The following is a 20759-nucleotide window of genomic DNA, read 5'->3' as shown; positions in this document are numbered from 1 at the left end:
TTTGTGAATACATCTGTTGATGCATGGAAAATAAAGCGAATAAGGAAATCATAAGCCAAGATTCTTTGTATTATTGTACTCTTTTATTAGCTGGGATATATTCTTTGTGAACAGTATAACTCCATGGATATTATGACCTCTCATCAGCAAATGCGAGCCACTCATGTTCTTATTGATCAAATCTACCTGCTCAATCCCATGCATATAAATTTTTGTCAATCTTATAAATATTGCTGGATGTTAGCAACTTAGCAGTTTTCAATTTTTGCTGATGCCTATACAAGGGCCAGATCACACACTGTGTTTTGTATAAAGTTCTTGTTGAATTGTCGGTTTCATTTTGTGCAGGACTCTGATGCCTCAATTAGGAAAAGAGCCCTTGAACTCGTATTCCTTCTCGTGAATGATAGTAATGTGAAGCCATTGACAAAGGAATTATTGGAGTACTTGGAAGTAAGTGATCCTGAATTCAAGGGCGATCTTACTGCCAAGATCTGCTCCATTGTAGAAAAGTGAGTCACTTGCCTTGAGTATATAACTTGACTTCATTTGCTTGGTATTAAGAGACAGTTATGAACTCTTAAAGGGCTTAATAAAGTCTGAACTTGAATTTTTCTGTGGATATCTGCTGGATGTGAACTTTAGGTGTCCTCTGTTAATTGTAGAGACAAATATATTCTTCAAAGTTGTGACATTTATATCATGTCTTCCAAATTGAGATGCATTAGTTAAGATTAATACATTCAATATTTGTGACATCCTTTACATCCTGAAAGGTTAGCTGCTCTATATATGCATATTCTTTGACTAACTTCCAATAGACCTGGTTGTAAACCTAGGAGAGAAGCTTTTAGTTTTTCATTTTTTATAATAGTTTCTGTTTTCCATGAGGGTGGCAAAGAGCCATCTTTCAGGGGGATGAACAGATCGTTCTCTTTCCTTAGTTGCGAAGCATTTAGTGAAATTATTTCCTTCAGGGAAAACATTATGTTTCAAGTGCCCTTCTATTCTTCTTGTGAAGGGATTTTTTCTATATTTCTAATGCATTCTTATTTGTTACTTACTTTAACAAGGAGACATGACTGAAAATTTATTTTTTCTATGACTATGTCTTATGCTATCACGGTGCTTTTTGTCTTCAATTCTAGGATATTTCTTTAATCTGTACCAATTCTGAACCTGAAAGACTTTTCCTATTTCTATTTTCTTTGTAGGCATGCCAACCTTAACATAAGCAGTTTACTGAAGTATTTATCTGGCTGATATCATTCTGCACATCAGCAGGTGTCATGTAGACATTCCTATTTAATTTTAAAAACTGCTCCATATAGAGGTACATCATGGAATATAGAGAGTTACAGCAATCTAACAACTGGATTTGAAGGAAAAACTTGATCCAAAATTGTCAGAAATGCCAGCTTATGAGTGTCTGTCCCAATAGGAAAGTAGTTAACATCTTTATGGAAAACAACTGAAATCAACTTTAAGAAACAGACAATTCCCGCATAAAGGGCATCAATTCCTCTAAGCTGAAAGTGTATGGCTCCTAGCGAAATGTTACCAGACACCCATATTTCCACAGGAAGCGTACAGCAGAGAGCCAAACTGGGTGCCAAAAGGATTTGCAGCTGTCCCTAATTGTCCATGTATCTCCCAGTAGTTATCCTTTCTATGATAGGAGGCTGTACCCAAAAAGTCTTGGCAGATGGGCAACTGGAAAAAAACATGCTCAAACATTTCACCCAGTCTTTTTGTGCAGGGTGTGTAGACTTTGAATAAGTATTCAGTTGCAAGAATAGATGTGGCCATTTTCAGTTTCTTTTAATCAAATCCAGTCTGAAGATTTACATCCAAAATTTTTGTCTTCTAGTCCAATGTTCTCCCAAATGGGTTGCTAGAAAAGATTTGTTGTCTATTCCCTAGATTCAGCCATGCCATATGTACAAAATAATAGATGTCTGTAGAAAATGGAGATATCATTGGCTGAGTGGAGAAGCTAAAAATTATGTCAACAACTGTACTCGGTGTTTCTGTCAGGGAAAACGAGAGACAAAGGGATTGGGCAGATGAGATAAATATACTAGGTGATACTGATATCCAATTATCAGCAACCTGTTGATAGTTTTGAGTCATTGTTGTTTGGCAAGGTAGGAACTTCCTCCACAGCGTCAACAGTCCAAGTGAACATAAAATTTGCTCATGATATAGAAATAGAGGCATAATATACATATTAACTTATTTAGTTTATTAGCACAGCTATTTGTGGTAGCTTGTCTCATTAAGTTATTTCTACTTGTAACTGCAGGTTTGCCCCAAGTAAACTATGGTATATTGATCAGATGATCAAAGTTCTGACTGAGGTATGGTTCACTTCAGACTGAATAATTTCGTTTACCATTTCATTACCTGTTAGTTTGAAAATGATTGCATTCAAAAACCTATACCAACACAGCCAAGGCTCAATTAGTTATGTTTGCCTCCATCGCATGCAGTTTTACCATGTTTATACTGTCAGGATTGTTGCCAGTGGTGAGTGGTGAATGATTGTTTTTGGCATATTTTGTGTTGGCACTGGCTTCTGCTATTGTTGTTCAAGCCTAACATAATTTTTCTAACAACAATGACCTTCATTTCATAGTTTAATAGATGCTTGTTTATAAGAAATTTGTATACTAGTTCTGTCAATACAAATATAATACTACTTTCAGATATATGTTCGATTATCCAAATTTGAAGCTTGAATGAGTCTTTGCTTAGTGGTAAGCCAAATTAAACATTGTCAAGGAATACGCTAAACCTCTCTTAGTTTGCTTCAAATGGTGGCCCCGTTATAAGTAAGTCATATATTTGATCACTCTTAATTAACATGCCATTTTAGATAGACAATGCCCAAGTTAAGAATGATCAAGTCAGTGGCTTTTTATTAATGTTTCCCTTGGGCAATCACTGTGAACTTATATTTTACCCTCCCTCTTTATATATCCCAAAACCCAAATCTGCCATTTCAATCTTTTTGTGATGGTTGTCAATTAGAAATTTACAAGGTTGTTAATGTACTGGCTTTATGGGTTAAAGTGAACACATGGATACAAGTGCTGATCATGTGACAACATCCGTAATACACAAGTGGGTGACAGAAAACAAAATGCACACACTATGCAACTAACTTTCACAAACACATAGAAAATGATTGCTTTAATAGTATTGTCTGTATCTTTTAAACTTTGATACTACATCTGGGTTCCTAGCTTATGACAAAATACTATTAGACAACAAGAGAACATGTTAATGATGTGAATGGTCTTGCAGGTGCTACCTATGTAATGTTGAAGAATAAAGTAAATTAATGATGAACCCCAAAAAACTGATTGAAGATAAAAATTTAAGAACTACTCTGTCCAATGCCAGTCCTGAAGTAGGTACTTTGGGTAGGTTTCACAGAAATTGTAGAAAGGATATAAACAGGATTCACTTTAAAACATTTTCAAAACCCATTGTGCCAAGAGAATGCAGCAATCCACGGGAAATAGTAAAAATATCAAAATAGTTCAAACAAATTAGAAAAGACCTAGGAAACTGGATTCGTCCTAAACCCCCTTCGAATCCCGAATCCGGCGAATCCAACACGATTCGGTCCGGATTCGTGTCCAAATCACAGGCACGTCGTGTCCGAGGGCGTGTCGCAATTTTCAGGGGCGTGTCGCGATTTTAGGACATGTGTCCGGTTTCCAGGACTCGCTAAGCTCAGCGCGGGTATGAAAAGGGCATGTTTGCTCATTAATATTTTCATTTGGTAAGTGATTTATGCTGTTGCAGCAAGGAGTAGAGCATTTTGGCAGCGTCATAATCAAGTCTAGGCCCTAGTATTGATATGCTATTCATGGTAATGTTAAAGTGACACTCTCCTTAATCTTCATTTTCATCCTTTTACTTAAATTTTTAACATTACCATGAAATGACTCAGGATGTTTGAGAGTGGTTTCGGCCTCATTGGATTTCATATGGAGAAAGTAGAATTTTAGATTTCATTCAAAATCCAGCAGACTTATCAGTTTTTCAGGATTTTAGGATTGGGGGAATGCAATGTTTCCATTGAATTTTGTCATGTATTAGGGTATGGAACTTGTATTTAATCAAGAGCACCAAACCAAGAGCTTCTGAATATGTCGCTCCCGCTTCCGTTTTCACCCCCGCTCCCCGCTTTCGCTCCCGCTCCCAAGTAACACTGTTCCTAATGATATGGGTCTGGACACCATTGTTGAGTTGGCATTGGCCAACATGGATCTCAATGATCCAGTGCTAGAGCCTGTTAGATTTGATGACTTAGAGGGGTCAGCCTCCATACCAGCAGATGCAAAGGCCACTATGGATACAGGGGAGGAGGAGGATGTAGAGGAGAGTAGTGAGGACCATGATGATGGGGACAGTGATGCTGATTTTGATGCTGATTGATGCCTTGAGGCTTCTATACCTGTAGATGTTTTATATTTTCTATTTCTATTTGCCAGTGGCATTGCACCAACACTACCTATGTAACACATTTTGATTTGATGACTTAATGAGAAAACTACAATTGTCAGTGTGTTTATCTTACTATCTTGTAGTTGTAAGTTGTCTTTCAGTTATGAATTATGACTCATGATTTAAATTTTTAATAGATTTATCATTTATGTGACCAATACCACTGACATTTATTTGAATTTTGTATGTACTATGCATGCTAATAGCTATAGATGAAGATCTATGTTTGAAATCAATAAATTTGTATCATTAATTAAAATTTGTGTAAGAAATATGATAATATCTAATTTTTAATATATATATATATATATATATATATTTTTAAATATATATATATATATATATATATATATTTTTAATAAAATAATATATAACGTGTCCTAACGTGTCCTGTTGCGGGGGGTCAACGTGTCCCGAATCCGACACCACGAATCCCGAATCCTACGTGTCCCGAATCCCCGTGTCAGGTGACTTAGGAACAGACATAAAAGTGATCTAGAAAATGTGGAAAGAACTGGAATCTCAATTCTTGCGTAAGTACATTTATGATGTAAACAGATTTGTTATGATTTAATTAATTCTTGCAGTTAAATTACAGATAAAATTGATATGATTTTTTATAGCCTTAAATATTGCATTTCTATTATAATAAGTTCATTTTATATAGATTTTAATGCTCCTTTCACGCTTTGTAAAAGTGAGCAAGTTTTCCTGAGTATATGATACAAATCGATGAATCCAATGATTAGTTGGATGACAGCATGGCCCTTGCGGTGAAGCATTTTCATTGTGCACACTGCATACATAAAAATATCTATTAGGCTAATTGTGGTAGCGATAAGCATATAAACGTTTGAACAGAAATGTGCCTCACTTGTTATACTAAACTGGGTTTGTAACTTTATACTCAAATGAAGGAGAATTAATGAACTGATAAATAAGACCTAAAAATGGTAGAAGCTAAAGACAGTTTCCAAGGAGTAAAATATGTATGGGCAGTTAGTCATTCGTGGTCATCCTTGGCCTTGTTGCATACCTCCAGACATTTCTTCCATGACAACAAATCAATTACTTGGAGTTGATCCAGACCTTAACCCTCCCAAGAAACAATCTTTTTCTACATATTTGGTGCAACATTTGGATGCTTTCCAACTTAGCTCTTATATGTAGCTTGTAAAGTGGGCATACATGACCTTGGTGATTGGTGCATGTTTCAAAATTGGGAGGATAACTTCTGAGAGGAGATAGGATCAAGTTTGGTTGGGGATGTTTGACTATGTGCATGGGTTATCTCAACATTCTTTGAGAAATTTTTGAGGGGAGAGATGTGACTTCCTTGTGATCCCTGCAGGACCTGAAATTTTTTATAGATTATTTAAATGACTCAGATTTATATAAGATCACCTTGTTGAGAAATCAATGCAAGTAGATTAGGGTTTGCTTCCTCTTACTTGATAATTAATTGTGAGTTATGTTGGCTTCTTTTACTTCTTTATTATATTATCTTTCATAAAGCAATTACCATATTATGTGTGTATGAAGATCACAAAACAGAAGACCCAAGATATAGGCACTATGTCAGGGGAAAACCCCCCTCGAGGGGAAAACCCAATGAAAAGTTCTCCTCCGCCAATAGTATTCTTTGAGATTTTTTAACCTAGACATAGACCAGACCTTCCATCAACACCAAGTCAGCCCTTTCAGATTTTTGAACCCTTTTCTAGCAGCACTTACATCCCAACAACTTTGACTATGAAACAACTTACAACATCAGGCAGCAACTGGCAGCAACAACACTTGGAACACTTAGATCTTCCAAACTAGGGCACAAAACAGAGAGAGAGCAGCACCAAAACTTTGATTTCTTCTTTCTCCTTAGACTTGACACAACTCGCATTTCCTTTGCCTTCTTTGACCAACTTAGCACTTTTCCCAGATTCATAAGAGATATCAAATTTGCTTGAGATGAGATGCTCCAAATGAATTTGATCTCCTTGTATTTATATGCTCCAAGTGAGGTCGAATTGGTGTCCTTAGGCTAAATTGATTTCCTTTAGGCCGGCTTGGTGCGGGGTTACATAAATTACATTTGACTCAATAATAAACCTTTTTACATGATTCAAAAGCCCAAGAAGGGACTCATTAAATGTACAATGACTCTATTTACTTAATATTAATGCTAGGAGTCCACAATGGGGACTTTGACTAATATAATGATGACCCAAGCATGAAACCCATGCTTTAATAAGTCATTGATACAATAATAAAAATTATTTTGTTTATTCTTTTGACAAGTACATTACATGATCCGAATTGAATCATTATATTGTTTGTCATCCATCTTGATGCATTTAGAGTGGAAAAAATGCGGGAATCAGCCCACGGGACTGTTTTTACTGGTGGGACCTAGTTTGGCAAAAAGGGGTTTGAAACCTTCCGAGAGCATTTTTTGGGGGTAAAACTTTGCCACTTTAGCACAACACCTTTTCATGCTATTCTACACACTTAAAGCTTTCCAACAACGCAGTAATCGTGTCAATTGGAGTCCGTATGCAAAAGTTATGCCACTCAGAAGTTGACCTTCTTGTTTTCACACCTATAATTCGGGAGGATGCCGTGTCAGCCTCCATTATTATGGAAAAGGGGCTAGCCATGTGTTTGCAATGTAAAAGACTCTAGCCGAGTCTATTTTGTAACTCTAGTTAAGAGTTGATGTAGTCAAATTTAACCACTAGTACGCTATCAGGCTGTGTTATAACCGGGTTGTTAAAATTGACAACTAGGGCCAAACTCCATGTGGGTCATCTTATTTATGGTAGCTGATATTTTTCTTGGACTCCTCTCATCGAGAGGTGTAGGATTTATCTAAAGATCATTTGATTCCGATAAGTATTCATGGAGTTATGAATTTATTTGTGTTATAAGACAATTCGTCAAGTTCGGCCAACAACTAAATAACACCCACATGTGCTCAACGTTTTAGTATAAAAGGAGATGACTTGAGAGTCATTTCGCACACTTCACTCTTGATTTCTCTCCACTTGTTTTGGGTTTTAGTGTGAGAGAAGTCTAGGAGGAAGTAGACCTAGACGTTGGAGGAAAGGAGGCTTCCCTAGCCGCAACAAAGAAGATAGGCCAATGAAGCTATGGAAGGGATCTAGACGTTGTCCTAAAAGAGCCCTAGACGCAGTCCTAAGGATGCCCTAGATGCAGTCCTAAGGATGTCCTAGCCGCAGTCCATTGTGCAACACACAGGGAAGAAGAGAGCTCGTTGAAGGAGGATAATTCTCTATGGTAGCCGCAACAAGAAGAGGCCAAGGCAACGCGGGAGTTAAGGTCTGTTTTAGGCTAACCGAGCTGCTGTTAGAGGGCCGAGGAGTTGAGCTTGGAGGCTGAGTTGAAGAAGGGTGAACACAAGTCTGTTTGGGGCAATGAAAAGGTAAGGGAAGTTTGTTTTGAGTGGGCTGTAGGTGACAATGTAGGACTATGGTAGGCCGCAGTCCCAACCACTTCAAAACAGGGATAGCATGGAGAGGTTTTGGGACAGATTTGTGCCCATAATAGCAACACGTATGTGGAGGACTCTTTTTTAGTAGGGCCGCAGAGATTAAGAGTTGTTTTGGTGGATGGTTAAGGGATGTTGCAACATGACCAGATGCCCTAACCAGTCACAGTATAAACAACAGCGAAAGCAATGGCTAACAATGGGACAGCTAGGCAAGGGTGCTTAGTAAAACATGGTAAATGGGATAGCTAGGCAATGGTGCTTGTTGGAGCATGGTAAATGGGACAACTAGGCAATGGTGCATGTTGGAGCATGGTAAATGGGATAGCTAGGCAATGGTGCATGTTGGAGCATGGTAAATGGGACAACAGCTATGGCATGACACAATTAATTGGACAACAACAATACAATTGGGACAACAGCTACGGCATGGCACAACTGTGATAACAACTGTGATGGGACAACAACAATAGCCAATTGGGACAACAATACGGTAAGCAAGATGCATGGGCAGCATGATAGCAATGATGGCATGGTAAAACAATGTTACAATGATGGGATGGGACAACAATGTAACAATGGGATAGCAACAAAGGCATGCTAACAATGAAACAACAATATGGTAAGCAAGGTGCAGTAAGCACATGGTGGCAAGCATGGTGCAACAAGCACATGGGACAGTATGGCAAACATGGTGCAATAATGGCACATGATGGTACATGATGCAATACAATGATGGGTATAGTCATGATTGATGAAGCATGATGAGATGCAACATAGTGATGATGGGTGCAGCATGGTGCAACACAACGAGGTGCAACATGATGATGAGGAGCAACACAATGATAGGTGCAGCATGGTGATGAAGTCACCTAGGAGAATCAGTTGAAGCAACATGTCTTCAACTGAGTTCAACTACCTCATGTATCATCTGCTTAGAGATGATCTATGCTCTTATTTAGATAAGTCAAAGCGTTGACTTCTGTTGTAAATGTACTAACTCTCTCTCTCTCTCTCTCTATGCTGAACTATTGAAGAACATATAAGAAGAATTGATCAAGGGTTTCCCAACATTAAGGTTTGTCCCTGGCTAGCGCCACATCTTGTGTCCTCTTGTCTTGGCTTGTCTTCTGCGATCTATGTTTATGTTCTATTTGCAATTTAATTTAATGTTGATGTGATTGCAAATCTGGAAAAGATATTGAGCTAATTGTAAAATTGAAATAAATTGCTCTAAGCATAAAACATACCTAAACTTTACACAAGCCACTAGGAGGAAGAGGCATTCCATTTTCTCGAGAGCATTTTGTTCCATAGTTGAGAAAATAGAGGCATGAGAGATAGGAGGTAGAGCACACAGAGAGGATTTGTGCACTGTAGCAGCCCACGGGCCACAAACATTACTTCTTTGTATCTGTAGCCATATTTCCAGACAGAGAAAGAGAGCAAAGCGACCTCACCTTCCAGCTGGGTTTTCTCCTGAAAGGGTTTCCAAGAGAGCATATCTTGTGTATTATGTGTGTGAGATTATTTTGTCATTCTCTACTTTTATGCTTGATTTACTTTTACATGCATACACTAATTACAATTAATTTTACAGATCTAGAAATTAAATAAAACCATAATAGTGTAGAATATCAGGTTTTTAATATAATATTATCAGATTTGTTGTGACAAACTGTCCAGTGGAATATCCACGACAGTTTACATATCATTTGGTATCAGAGCGGGTTTCTTTGGGTATTTTGTGGAGATTGCAGGGATCTAGATCTGCGAGGCCGAAAATCGTAAAACCCTAATCATGGGCGATGAATCTGTAAATGATCCTTGTGATGTTGCAAAGGTGAGATTTTCGCGGCTCGAAGAACAAGTCACAGATATAAAACGCAATGTTAATAAGCCGGGGATATTTGGAGAAGAAGGGGGATCGGGAGATCGGGAAGACACAGATAACCAGCCGAATAAAGAACCCAGGAAAGATCAACCCAATTCGGGTGTCGTGAACCAATCCCTGTTTAAAGTGGAAGCAAAAGTCGATATCAAGCCATACCACGATGAGATCGACGCTTTGAGGTTGAACCACTGGAAGTTTATTTCAGTGTCCAGCAGATCGAGGAAGGGCAGAAGATCTCATTCACGCGACTGCAATTGGAGGGCCATGCACTGACTTGGTGGGAGAGCTACACGGAAACCCTGAGGTTGGAGGGAGAACCTTCAATGACTAAGTGGGAGGATATATGTCATTGTTTTATCCCATTGGGTACGTAGAAGACCAGTGGATTTGGTGGCATTACATCAGGCAAAAGCTGGGCCAAAGCGTGCACGAGTACACCACATAATTCAGAAAGATGGCTATAATGTTGGGTATCTCTCCAAAGAACCCAATGTACTCAAGTATTTGGGGGGTTTGCATCGCCATCTGCGTGAGCAAGTGATGCTGTTCAAGCCCAAAACGGTGGATGAGGCTTGTGTACAAGTACAATACTTGGAGAACGTAGGCCTGAAAAGAGCGCAATCAAGTGGATCGAAGCAAAAGGAGCAACAAGATGCTTCTAAGGACGGGAAGAAGCAAAGAGGGGGGAAAGATAAAAAGACGACAGCCACAGCACACCAGTGCAAAGATCCTAACAACCACTACAACATTGATGGCCATACAGAGGAGAAGCGCTGGAAGTTGCATCCAGAGCTAAACCCGAAGAACAAGAAGAAAGATAATAAGAAGATGAATCTCATGGCCATTGATTCGAAGGACTAAGTTGAAAGCATCTTAGACGTGGATGAGAAGATCGTCTGTACATTAGTGCAGAAGGAGGTGAATCTGGGTAGCCTTCGACAACAGGAAGAGAAAGAAATGACCAAACTCGTCCATGTAAAGATATAGGTCAAGAAGACGAAGATTAATGCTCTGTTTGACTCATGATCGTAGGCAAATCTCTTTGCAACAGATTTGGTCAAGAACTTGGGGCTGGAAGTTCGTGATCATCCAAACCCATATCCACTGGGATTGGTACATAAGGATGCAGAGCTGAAGGTAACAAAACGGTGTAAAATTAGATTTTCTATCAGTGCTGAATTTATTGATGAAGTATATCTGGATGTGGTTCTCCTTGATGTATGTGGAGTTGTGTTTGGGAGTCCATACATGTACATGCATGATGCAATATTCATGAGGAGAGCTAACTAGTACTGACTTATCAAGGATGGAAAATCATTCATCATCAACGCTTACAAAGACAAGTTGAAAATTTTACTGGTAAGTGCCAACCAGGCCAAGAAATTGATCAGTTCCAGCAAGAAGTATGTTTTATTGTTCTTAAGAGAAAATCAGTTTGTAGAGGAGTCAATAAGAGGCAAGGCATCCCTAGAGGGGTGTACTAAGAAACAAAAACAACAATTGGAGGAGTTGTTACAGGCATACAAGGACATGTTCCGAGAGCCTAAAGGGTTACCCCCTAAGAGAGAAGTGGAGCACGAGATCCAACTATTGCCAGACTCCCCATTGCCAAATATTGGGCTGTATAGGCAATCTGTTATAGAAGCAAGTGAGGTGAAGAAACAATTGCAACAACTGCTGGAACAGGGTTTCATTCGATCGATTACATCACCATGTGGGTCACCCATCATCATTGTGCCAAAGAAGGATGGACTTGGCAGATGTGTATAGATTACAGGGCGTTGAATAAAATCACGTTCAAAAACAGATACCCCCTGCCCAGGATAGATGATCTACTAGATCAGTTGCTAGATCAGTTGGACTTGAAGTCTGGATATCACCAGGTTCGAGTCAAAGAAGATGATACATGGAAGACCACCTTCAAAACCAGGCAAGGTTTGTATGAGTGGTTAGTTATGCCATTTGTCCTGTGTAATGCTACAACTACATTTCTGAGATTAATGAATGATGTACTGTGCCTTTTTAGAGATTCATTTGTTATTGTCTATTTGGATGATATACTGGTATTTAGTGCTACCTAGGAGGAGCATATTTAACATTTGATGCAGGTGCTGGAAACATTGAAGAAGCACCAATTGCTAGCAAATATCAAGAAGTGCGATTTTGTGGAACAATCCTTGGTGTATTTGGGGTATGTGATTGGTGGAGGAGAATTGAAGATAGATCCTTCCAAGATCGAGGCTATCATGAAATGGTCGGTGCCTACTAATGTTACTGAGGTTAGGAGTTTCATTGGAGTAGCACAATACCTGAGGAAATTCATAGGCTCGTTTTCAGTGGTAGCAACACTGCTCCACGTCATAACAGCAAGTGGAAAGAGTTTCCAGTGGGGAAAATGGTAGTAGAAGGCTTTTGATGAGTTAAAGAAGAAGATCAATGAAGCACTCAAGCATTACCAAATTTGCGACGACCCTTTGAAGTGGAGACAGATGTGAGTGGGTATGCTATGGGAGTTGTCTTGGTGCAAGGAGGAAGGCTCGTTTGCTGCCATTATGAAGTATTTCATGTTGCAATTCTTACCTACCCTACCTACAACAAGGAGCTCTATGCCATGGTGCAAGCTGTGAAGAAGTGGAAGCACTATCTGATGGGAAATGACACAATAATCCACACAGATCACCAGTCGTTATAGTACGTACAGGCCCAGAATAAGCTACAACAGACTAGGCACTACAAGTGGATGGGGTTTTTACAACAATTTCATTTGGTGATAAAGTATAAGAAGAGCAACACAAACAAGTTGGCTGATATGCTTTAAAGGCCACCCACATCAAAGATTACAGCTTTGAGGACTCTTATGCACATGGAGCCATTCACCCATGATGCATATATAGAAGCATATTCAGAAGATGAGGACTTCAAGGAGGTGTATCAACAGTTGCAGAGTCAGAGTCATGTGCATGATGGTGATAGTACCGTTGACTATCAACTCTAGGATGGGTTACGCTATAGGTTGGGGAAGCTATGTGTTCCTAAAGGTGAGTGTTTGTAGTTGATTAGAGAGGCTCACACCTCCAAGGTTGTAAGGCACTTTGGTGTAGGGAAAATCGTGGCTAACTTGCAGAGGTATCTGTATTGGCCCCAGATGCAAGAGCGGGTAGCTAGGTACATAAGAGGATGCATGCTTTGTCGTACCAGATGATCTAGTAACAAGAAACAAGGTTTGTATATTCCCTTACTCGTACCTATTTGTTCTTGGGAAATAATTTCTAAGGACTTTGTGGGAGGTTTACTGACAACAAGGGAGGGACATGACTACTTGTTCATGGTAGTTAACAGATTCAACAAGATGTGTGTTCTGATGCCCTGTAAAAAGACCATCAACGAACAAGAAGCAACAAACTTGTTCTTTGGACAAGTCTGGGTACACTTTGGGATACCATAGAGTATCATTTCAGACAGGGATACAAGATTTCTCAGTGCATTCTGGACTACATTGTGGGAGAAGATGGACATGAAGTTGAGGAGATCTACAACATTCCATCCACAAACAGATGGGCAGACTGAAGTAGTCGACAAGACTTTGGTGCAACTTTTAAGGGGTTACATCTAGAAGCATCCGAAGGTTCGGGATGAAAATCTGGTATATATACAACATTCTTATAACAAAGCGGTCCACACTTCTACAAGAAAGTCCCCATTTGAAACTTGTTTTGGATATTTACCACCTTCACCTTTGGATATTACATATGGGCAACAACAAGTAGTGAAGGAAGAGAGATGCTTTGAGGGTTGAAAAATTTATAGAGAAGATCAGATAGATCCATCTATAGGTACAGGAAACACTGCAGAAGTCGCAAGTGAAGTATAAGGACAGGCATGATCAACACAAAACAAAAAAATCATTGAAGGTGGGAGACAAAGTATAGCTATAGTTGAACAGGGAGAGACTGCAGGGGCCTGGTAAGAAAATCAAGGCTCTAAGGTATGGTCTCTTTGAGATACTGGAAAATGTCAGTGATAATGCCTATTGACTCAGTTTACCACCATATATGGACATTTACTCAGTTGTAAATGTAGAGAGTTTGAAACTCTATGAGCCTTCCATGCTAGATCAAGAAGAGGAACATGTCCTACCTCATGTGGAGGATTTGGCACTAGACGCTCAGGCAGAGTTGACAGAAGATACAACTTTGCAAAAGAGGTCCAGAACTACAAGACAAGGGAAACAAGAACTTTGGCAGATTGGGTTGAAGGGACAACTTCCAGGCAAAGCTAAATGGTACATGAGAGAGAAGGTGGAGGAAAAATTTCCTCACCTCATTTAGAAAAAGCTTTTGGGGACCAAATGCCTCCCAAAATGGGGAGGTGTGATCCGAAGTGGATCATTATATTGTTTGTCATCCATCTCGATGCATTTAGAGCGAAAAAAGTGGATGAATCGGCTCATGAGACCGTTTTTACTGGTGGGACCCAGTTTGGGAAAATAGGGTCTGAAACCTTCTGGGAGCGTTTTGAAGCATCAAATGACGTTGTTTTGGGGTAAACCTTTGCCACTTTAGTACAACACTTTTTCACGCTATTCTACACTCAGAAAGCTTTCCAACGGTGCAAGAATCATGTCAATTAGAGTCCGTATGCAAAAGTTATGCCACTCAGAAGTTGACCTTCTTGTTTTCACACCTATAATTGGGAAGGATGTCGTGTCAACCCCCATTATTCATGGAAAAGGGGCTAGCCATGTGTTTGTGATGTAAAAGACTCTAGAAGAGTCTATTTTGTAACTCTAGTTAAGAGTTGATGTAGTCAAACTTAACTACTAATAGTCTACCGAGCTGTGTTATAACGGGGCCCGTGCCACTAGGAGGAAGAGGCATTCCATTCTCTCGAGAGCATTTTGTTCCATAGTTGAGCAAAGATAGGTAGGGGAGATAGGAGGTAGAGCACACAGAGAGGATCTGTGCACTGTAGTAGCCCACGGGCTACACACGTTACTTCTTTGTATCCGCAGCCATATTTTCAGATAGAGAAAGAGAGCGAAACAACCTCACCTTCTAGCTAGTTTTTCTCTCGAAAGGGTTTCCCATAGAGCATATCTTGTGTATTATGTGTGTGTGAGCTTATTTTGTCGTTCTCTACTTTTCTGCTTGATTTACTATTACATGCATACACTAATTACAGTTAATTTTATAGATCTAAAAATTAAATAAAACTGTAATAGTGCAGAATCTCATATTTTCAATATAATATTATCAGATTTGTTTTAACAAATTGTCTAGTGGAATATCCACGATAGTTTACGGATCATTACGTGATGACTCAAATCATTTGTTATCTAGATTTATGTTGGTCAATTGTGTTATTTTAGAGCTATGTTTGGCACATATGAGGCTTTGTATTATTGTTGTTTTTGGAGGAATATGATATGCTAGTAGTCGTGGTCAAGATGCAACCTTTTACTACATTATTTCTCATAGGTAGCATGTCCCTTGTCCTCGGGATAATGTTCTTATGGTTTGTTAACTCAATGAAGATAAATTGGATAGGATCATTGTAGACGAAAAGCTTTGTTTACATTCATTGTATTGTTTGACTTCTATCTTGTAAATGCTATGGGAGGAAGTCCTTACAAGAGATGAGATCAATCCATTGATGAACTCATCTTATTAGTGAAAACCATATTACCCCGTTGACTTACTTTTATTTACACACCATAGAGATTAGTTAGAACTTAAGAGCAATGTGTCCTGAGAGCAACTTAATTGAGGACAAATATGTTGGAGAGGATGTTGTTTGTCTTGACATTGCCATTGAGATTGTAAAAGAAAGCAAGAATGAATGAAATAAATCTTATTAATTCTTTTTAAATAATATATTTTAAATATAAAAATGAATTTATCCATTTTAAGATATTCTAACCCTAAATATTTAGATTATATAAATTTAATAATTTAAAAATACTATTTTAAATATAAAAATAATTCTAAATTATATAAATTTAATAACTTAAAAATAAAATTTTAAATATAAAAATGAATTCAATCATACTTAAAAACTCTACTCCTAAATATTTCAATTATATAAATTGCACAACTCAAAAATACTATACCATATTCCAAATGGATACGATATTCCACTGACATTTTCTATTTCTAACCAAGAACATGTCAGTGGGACTTAAGGTATAGATATAGTATCAATAACCAAAACAGGAATGCGTTGGCATCTCCTCTTTAGCTATATAAAAAGAAATATAAAGGTGAGAATAAACCTGCAACAATGCGTTGTGCTAAAGAATGCCCTTATAATTTTGATAGATAGAGAGCAAGGGAGGCTTGGTTGGAAAACTCCAATCAATATGCAAACTGTAATCATTTTCTAGACCAGAGGATGTGCTTGAGTCATTGCTTGGTTGAAATCACCAATAATGCATTTGATAAGTTATTCGAGAAAAATTCTTGGACTAAAGGGAGCCTAGTATGTAGAGGTAGAGGTAGGAAGTCAGGTTTTGCACAAAAGTTCACCTAGTATCCAAGATCAATGAACATGGAATGCGAGAAAATTTGGTGATGTCCATGCTCATGCGAATTGTGCTATGCATTTCACAGAAATTGTAGAAAGGATATAAACAAGATTCTCCTGAAAACATTTTCAAAACCCATTGTGCACAGAGAAGGCCACAAAGGCACAGGGGAAATAGTAAAAATATCAAAATAGTTCAAACAAATTAAGAAAGACATAAAAATGATCTAGAATATGTTGAAAGAACTAAAATCTCAATTCTTGCATAAGTACATGTATGATGTAAACAAATTTGTTATGTTTTAATTAATTCTTGCAGTGAAATTACAGATAAAAATGATACTTTTTTTTTTTATCGCTTTAAATTTTGCATTTCTATTATAATAAATTGATTTTATATAAATTTTAATGCTTCTTTCACATTTTGTAAAAGTGAGTAAGTTTTCACAAGTATATGATACAAATCGATGAATCCATTTATTAGTTGGATGGCAACATGGCCCTAAGATTTAAATTTTTCGAGTCAAGGAAAAATAAAAAAAAAGGTGAATTTGCGCCTTGGTCCCACTTGTGGGTCCCTCTGCCAAATATAGTGCACCTGCTAAATTTCGCTGAACCCTTCCTCCCATTTAACACTCCCTCTTAGAGAGGAAGGTGTTTTGAGCTACACCCAGTTTGTCCCTGAAATAGACAACCCTCCCTCTAGGCAAAGCTTTGGTCAATATGCTTGCTGTCTGCTTTGCTGTAGGAATGTGTTGAAGTCTGATCTTGCCCCTTTGAACACAATCTCTGATATGGTGGTACCAGATCTCAATGTGCTTGGAGCTGCCATGGAACACTAGATTGTCAAAGAGCTTAATGCAACTCTAATTGTCATAGTATATGACTGTAGGTCCCAACCTTTGATTGAAAAGCCCAACAAGCAACTTCCTCAACCAGATGTTCTCAAAAGTTGCCAGGTTGGCAAACATTTGTTCAACCTTCGCTGAGATCAACACCACTATTCTGTGTTTCTTGCTAAAGCAGGAAACAAGTGATGACCCAACATTGAAGGTGCAGCCTGAAGTACTCTTCTTGTTTGTGGAAACCCCTGCCCAATTTGCATCTGAAAAGCCTTCTAACTTCACTCCATCAACCTTTACGTACAACAATCCAAAATCCATTGTCCGTTTGAGGTACCTGAGGATATGCTTGGCAGCAACCCAATGTACTCTAGTAGGTTCAATCATGAACTGACTCAATTGGTTCGCTGCATAGCAAATGTCAGGCTGCGTGTTCACAAGATACGTCAATGACCCAATCAACTATCAGTATAGTGTGGCATCAAAACACTTTGCTCTACTAGCGTCTTCCTTCCTTTAGTTTGTCGCCAGAGGCGTGGCCATGGGCTTGCAATCCTGCATGAAAAACCTTCTGAGAATCTCTAGAGCTTATGTGCCTAGTCCCAAGAAACTCTATTCATCTCCTTGCCAAACGGCCAACCCAAGGAAGTAGGGCATAAGCCCTATATACTTCATGTCAAATTTTGCTGTAAGATCCCTCTTGCAGTCACTGATAAGCTTCTCATCCCCTGTCAGTATGGGGTTGTCTATGAACAACACAAGAATGAGAGGCTGGCCCCTAACCACAATCTAGTATAGGTTAGGGTCCTAGAAGATAGTTATCTTGCCCTAATCTGTTTGTGGTGACTTCTCGATTTACTTCATGTACTGTTGTTTTTGAGTTGGTTACTGAATCATCACGTGGAATATCCATTGTTTGAACTGCAATATCTGACTTGGTTTTAACTTCTATAGCTTTCTCTTCTTTTTGAGTTGTGATATTGACTGGGTCGGTATTTATTCCTTTATCTTCAACTTGGACTGAAATGACTGGAGACTTCAATATTTTTTCTTGAAGTTGTTCTAATTTGTTATTTAGTGACTTCTTGTCACTTTGAAGCTTCTTTATTTGCGTAAATAGGGCTTGGTTATGATTCCTTAGATGTGAAAGTTCGTCATTTTCTGAAACGTTGACTTTGTCCTTAGTATCATTCTCTTTATCTTTTGTACTTTTGATTTGTTCTAATATCCTTTGATTCAGGTCTTTTAAGGGCAAATTTTCTTTTTCTTTCTCTGATATATTCTCGTTGACTCTCTTCTCAAGACACTCTTTTTCTTATTCTAATTTTTTCATTGTAATTTTGGACGTCTTGATCTTCTCAAGTAATTTTTGACTATTATGGAAGAGTACTCCACCATAGCATCACGCCAAACCTGTTGAGAGGCTGCCTCCTTGTACTTAGAAGGATCTCTCCTTCTACTTAGAAGGCTCTGAGTCTAAGGCCTTAGTTGTCAATGCCATATAACTTATGTATCTCTGTGGCTGTTTTCTCTATAGTGGGTGCCCCAACCCTGTCCTGAGCCTCATGAATCAATCAATCAACCCACCTCGACTTTCTTCTACTTGTGCTAGGTGTCACTACTGGAGTGGGCCTTGCTCACTCCTCTCTCTCCTCCTGCTAATGTGCTGTTACCACATTTGACTATTGTACGACATGCCTGTTGAAGAATCTAGGGCAAGTTAAGTTTAATAAGATTCTTCTTGCCATGATAACTATTTGTGAGGTATTTTAACTTTTCCTTCTTAGCACAATCTTCACTTGTTATTATTAGAGTGTGTCTTCTTAGTTCATCAAATACCTCTTAAAACAAAAGAGACAAGAACACAAGATGTTGGCTTTCTGCCCGGACCAAAATGTTGATTTGGGGTAGCATCGGATGTGCTCTAGCCACAAAATTTGGTGGAGAGGTTGGAGCACATGAGATCTCCAATACCCAGAAAGGGTTTGGGCAGATTCTAAACAGATAAGGAGATATTAAAATAATTAATATTTTTATGGAGTCCCTAAGTCTAAACTTAGGGAAAATAAAATATTAATGTATATTAATATGAGTCTGTGTTAGAATGGTCCAAAAGACATGGATCAAGCTAGATCTAATCTTTAGCCATTGATTAGGGACTTAATCTCGGCCATTGAAATGTCAACAGAAAAAGTATAAGAGGAGGCTTGAGGGGCACTTGGGAACACACTGAGGGGGACCAGTGAATTCAATTTCTGGAGCGGGGTTTGCTGAGAAATTGAACCAGTGGTTTGGAGAGTAGTCAGGAGGCAACAAGTACAGAACAGAGAGATGGGAGATCAACGCAGAAGACGCAGACACAGAACCAGAGGAAGCCACGCAGAGGCAGCAGAGACCGTGCAGAGCTAGAAGGGCCTACATCATCCACGCAGAGGCTGCAGGAGTGATGCAAAAGTCCAGAGAAGTTGCGCAGAGCCTCAATAGGCTGATGTAGAGGGTTTCAGGCTGTAACAGAGGTCAGTAGGGCCTATGCTGGGTTTAGGAAAGTTTTGGAAGTTTGTCTATTTGTGGGTAAGCCAGTTTGGCACTCTGTTGTAGAAGAAAATTGTTGAATAATAAAATCCTCCCTTGCTACACTGGTTTTCCCACATTGGGTTTTTCTGGGGACATTAGTCCAAAATAACTGTGTCAATGTGTGCATATTTTTGTTTCTGTATTACGATGTGATATCTGCAACAGTATTTATTTTAATGTTTGCTACAGTGATAGAATTTTCACATGGTATTAGAGCAAGTAATTAGAGACAGAAAGGGAAATTCAGTTATGGGTCGAGACCACGATGCAGAGGCATCCACCTCAGGGGACTCACGCAGATTTTCAGAAGATTGCACAAGAGAGAGAGATTTCGATCTCTCTATGTTGGCTTCTCGGTTGGAAGAAGTGGCATGCATGACTAGTGCTGCATCATCAGAAGTATGGTATATAGACAATGTTTTTAAAACCAGAACCGGTGACCGGACCGATCCACCTAATGAACCGGTTTACCGACCGGAACCGGTCTAACCAGGATTGGTTTGGTCTAAAAGAACCGGTTTTAAAAAAAATATTAAATAATTAATTTTTAATGAAACAAAACTATTTTTAAGATGTAAAACCATGATTCCAAGCCAATAGAGACAAAATATACAAAGTTTGCTCATTTATATACCATGTAAAGGTGAATATATCAAAATGGCACCGAGTGCAATACATGTCATCGACAAAATAGCAAAATACATAAGAAATGAGGCTCTAAATGGCCTATAAAGTCCAAAAACAATGTTGCAAGCTATGAGGCCATTGGCCTACTACAAGTCTACAGTGTACACATGATCAATTATCAAGTTCATCACCACTACTAGACACAGGATCATCATCAGGAGCTACATAGACATCATCTGGTTCAGAGTCTGAGGATGCCTCAGCCTGATCTACA

The 20759-nt window shown here is 38.7% G+C and overlaps 1 protein-coding gene across 1 annotated transcript in view; it reads left to right on the top strand.

The window, feature by feature from the left end:
• LOC149244546 (AP-1 complex subunit gamma-2-like) overlaps positions 1 to 20759 on the top strand; it is a 221621-nt gene that overhangs the window by 87241 nt on the left and 113621 nt on the right. Inside the window, exons 7-8 of the mRNA XM_089374886.1 lie at positions 349 to 512; positions 2306 to 2360. Coding sequence (XP_089231012.1) covers positions 349 to 512; positions 2306 to 2360 — 219 coding nt within the window. The remainder of the gene's footprint in view (positions 1 to 348; positions 513 to 2305; positions 2361 to 20759) is intronic.

The sequence above is a fragment of the Pinus tabuliformis genome, chromosome 8 (assembly GCF_031772625.1).
Source record: "Pinus tabuliformis cultivar Carrire ecotype Pingquan chromosome 8, CPIR1, whole genome shotgun sequence".
Taxonomy (NCBI): domain Eukaryota; kingdom Viridiplantae; phylum Streptophyta; class Pinopsida; order Pinales; family Pinaceae; genus Pinus; species Pinus tabuliformis.
Note: the sequence above shows the minus strand (reverse complement) of the source record. Positions and strands in the feature narration are given on the sequence as shown.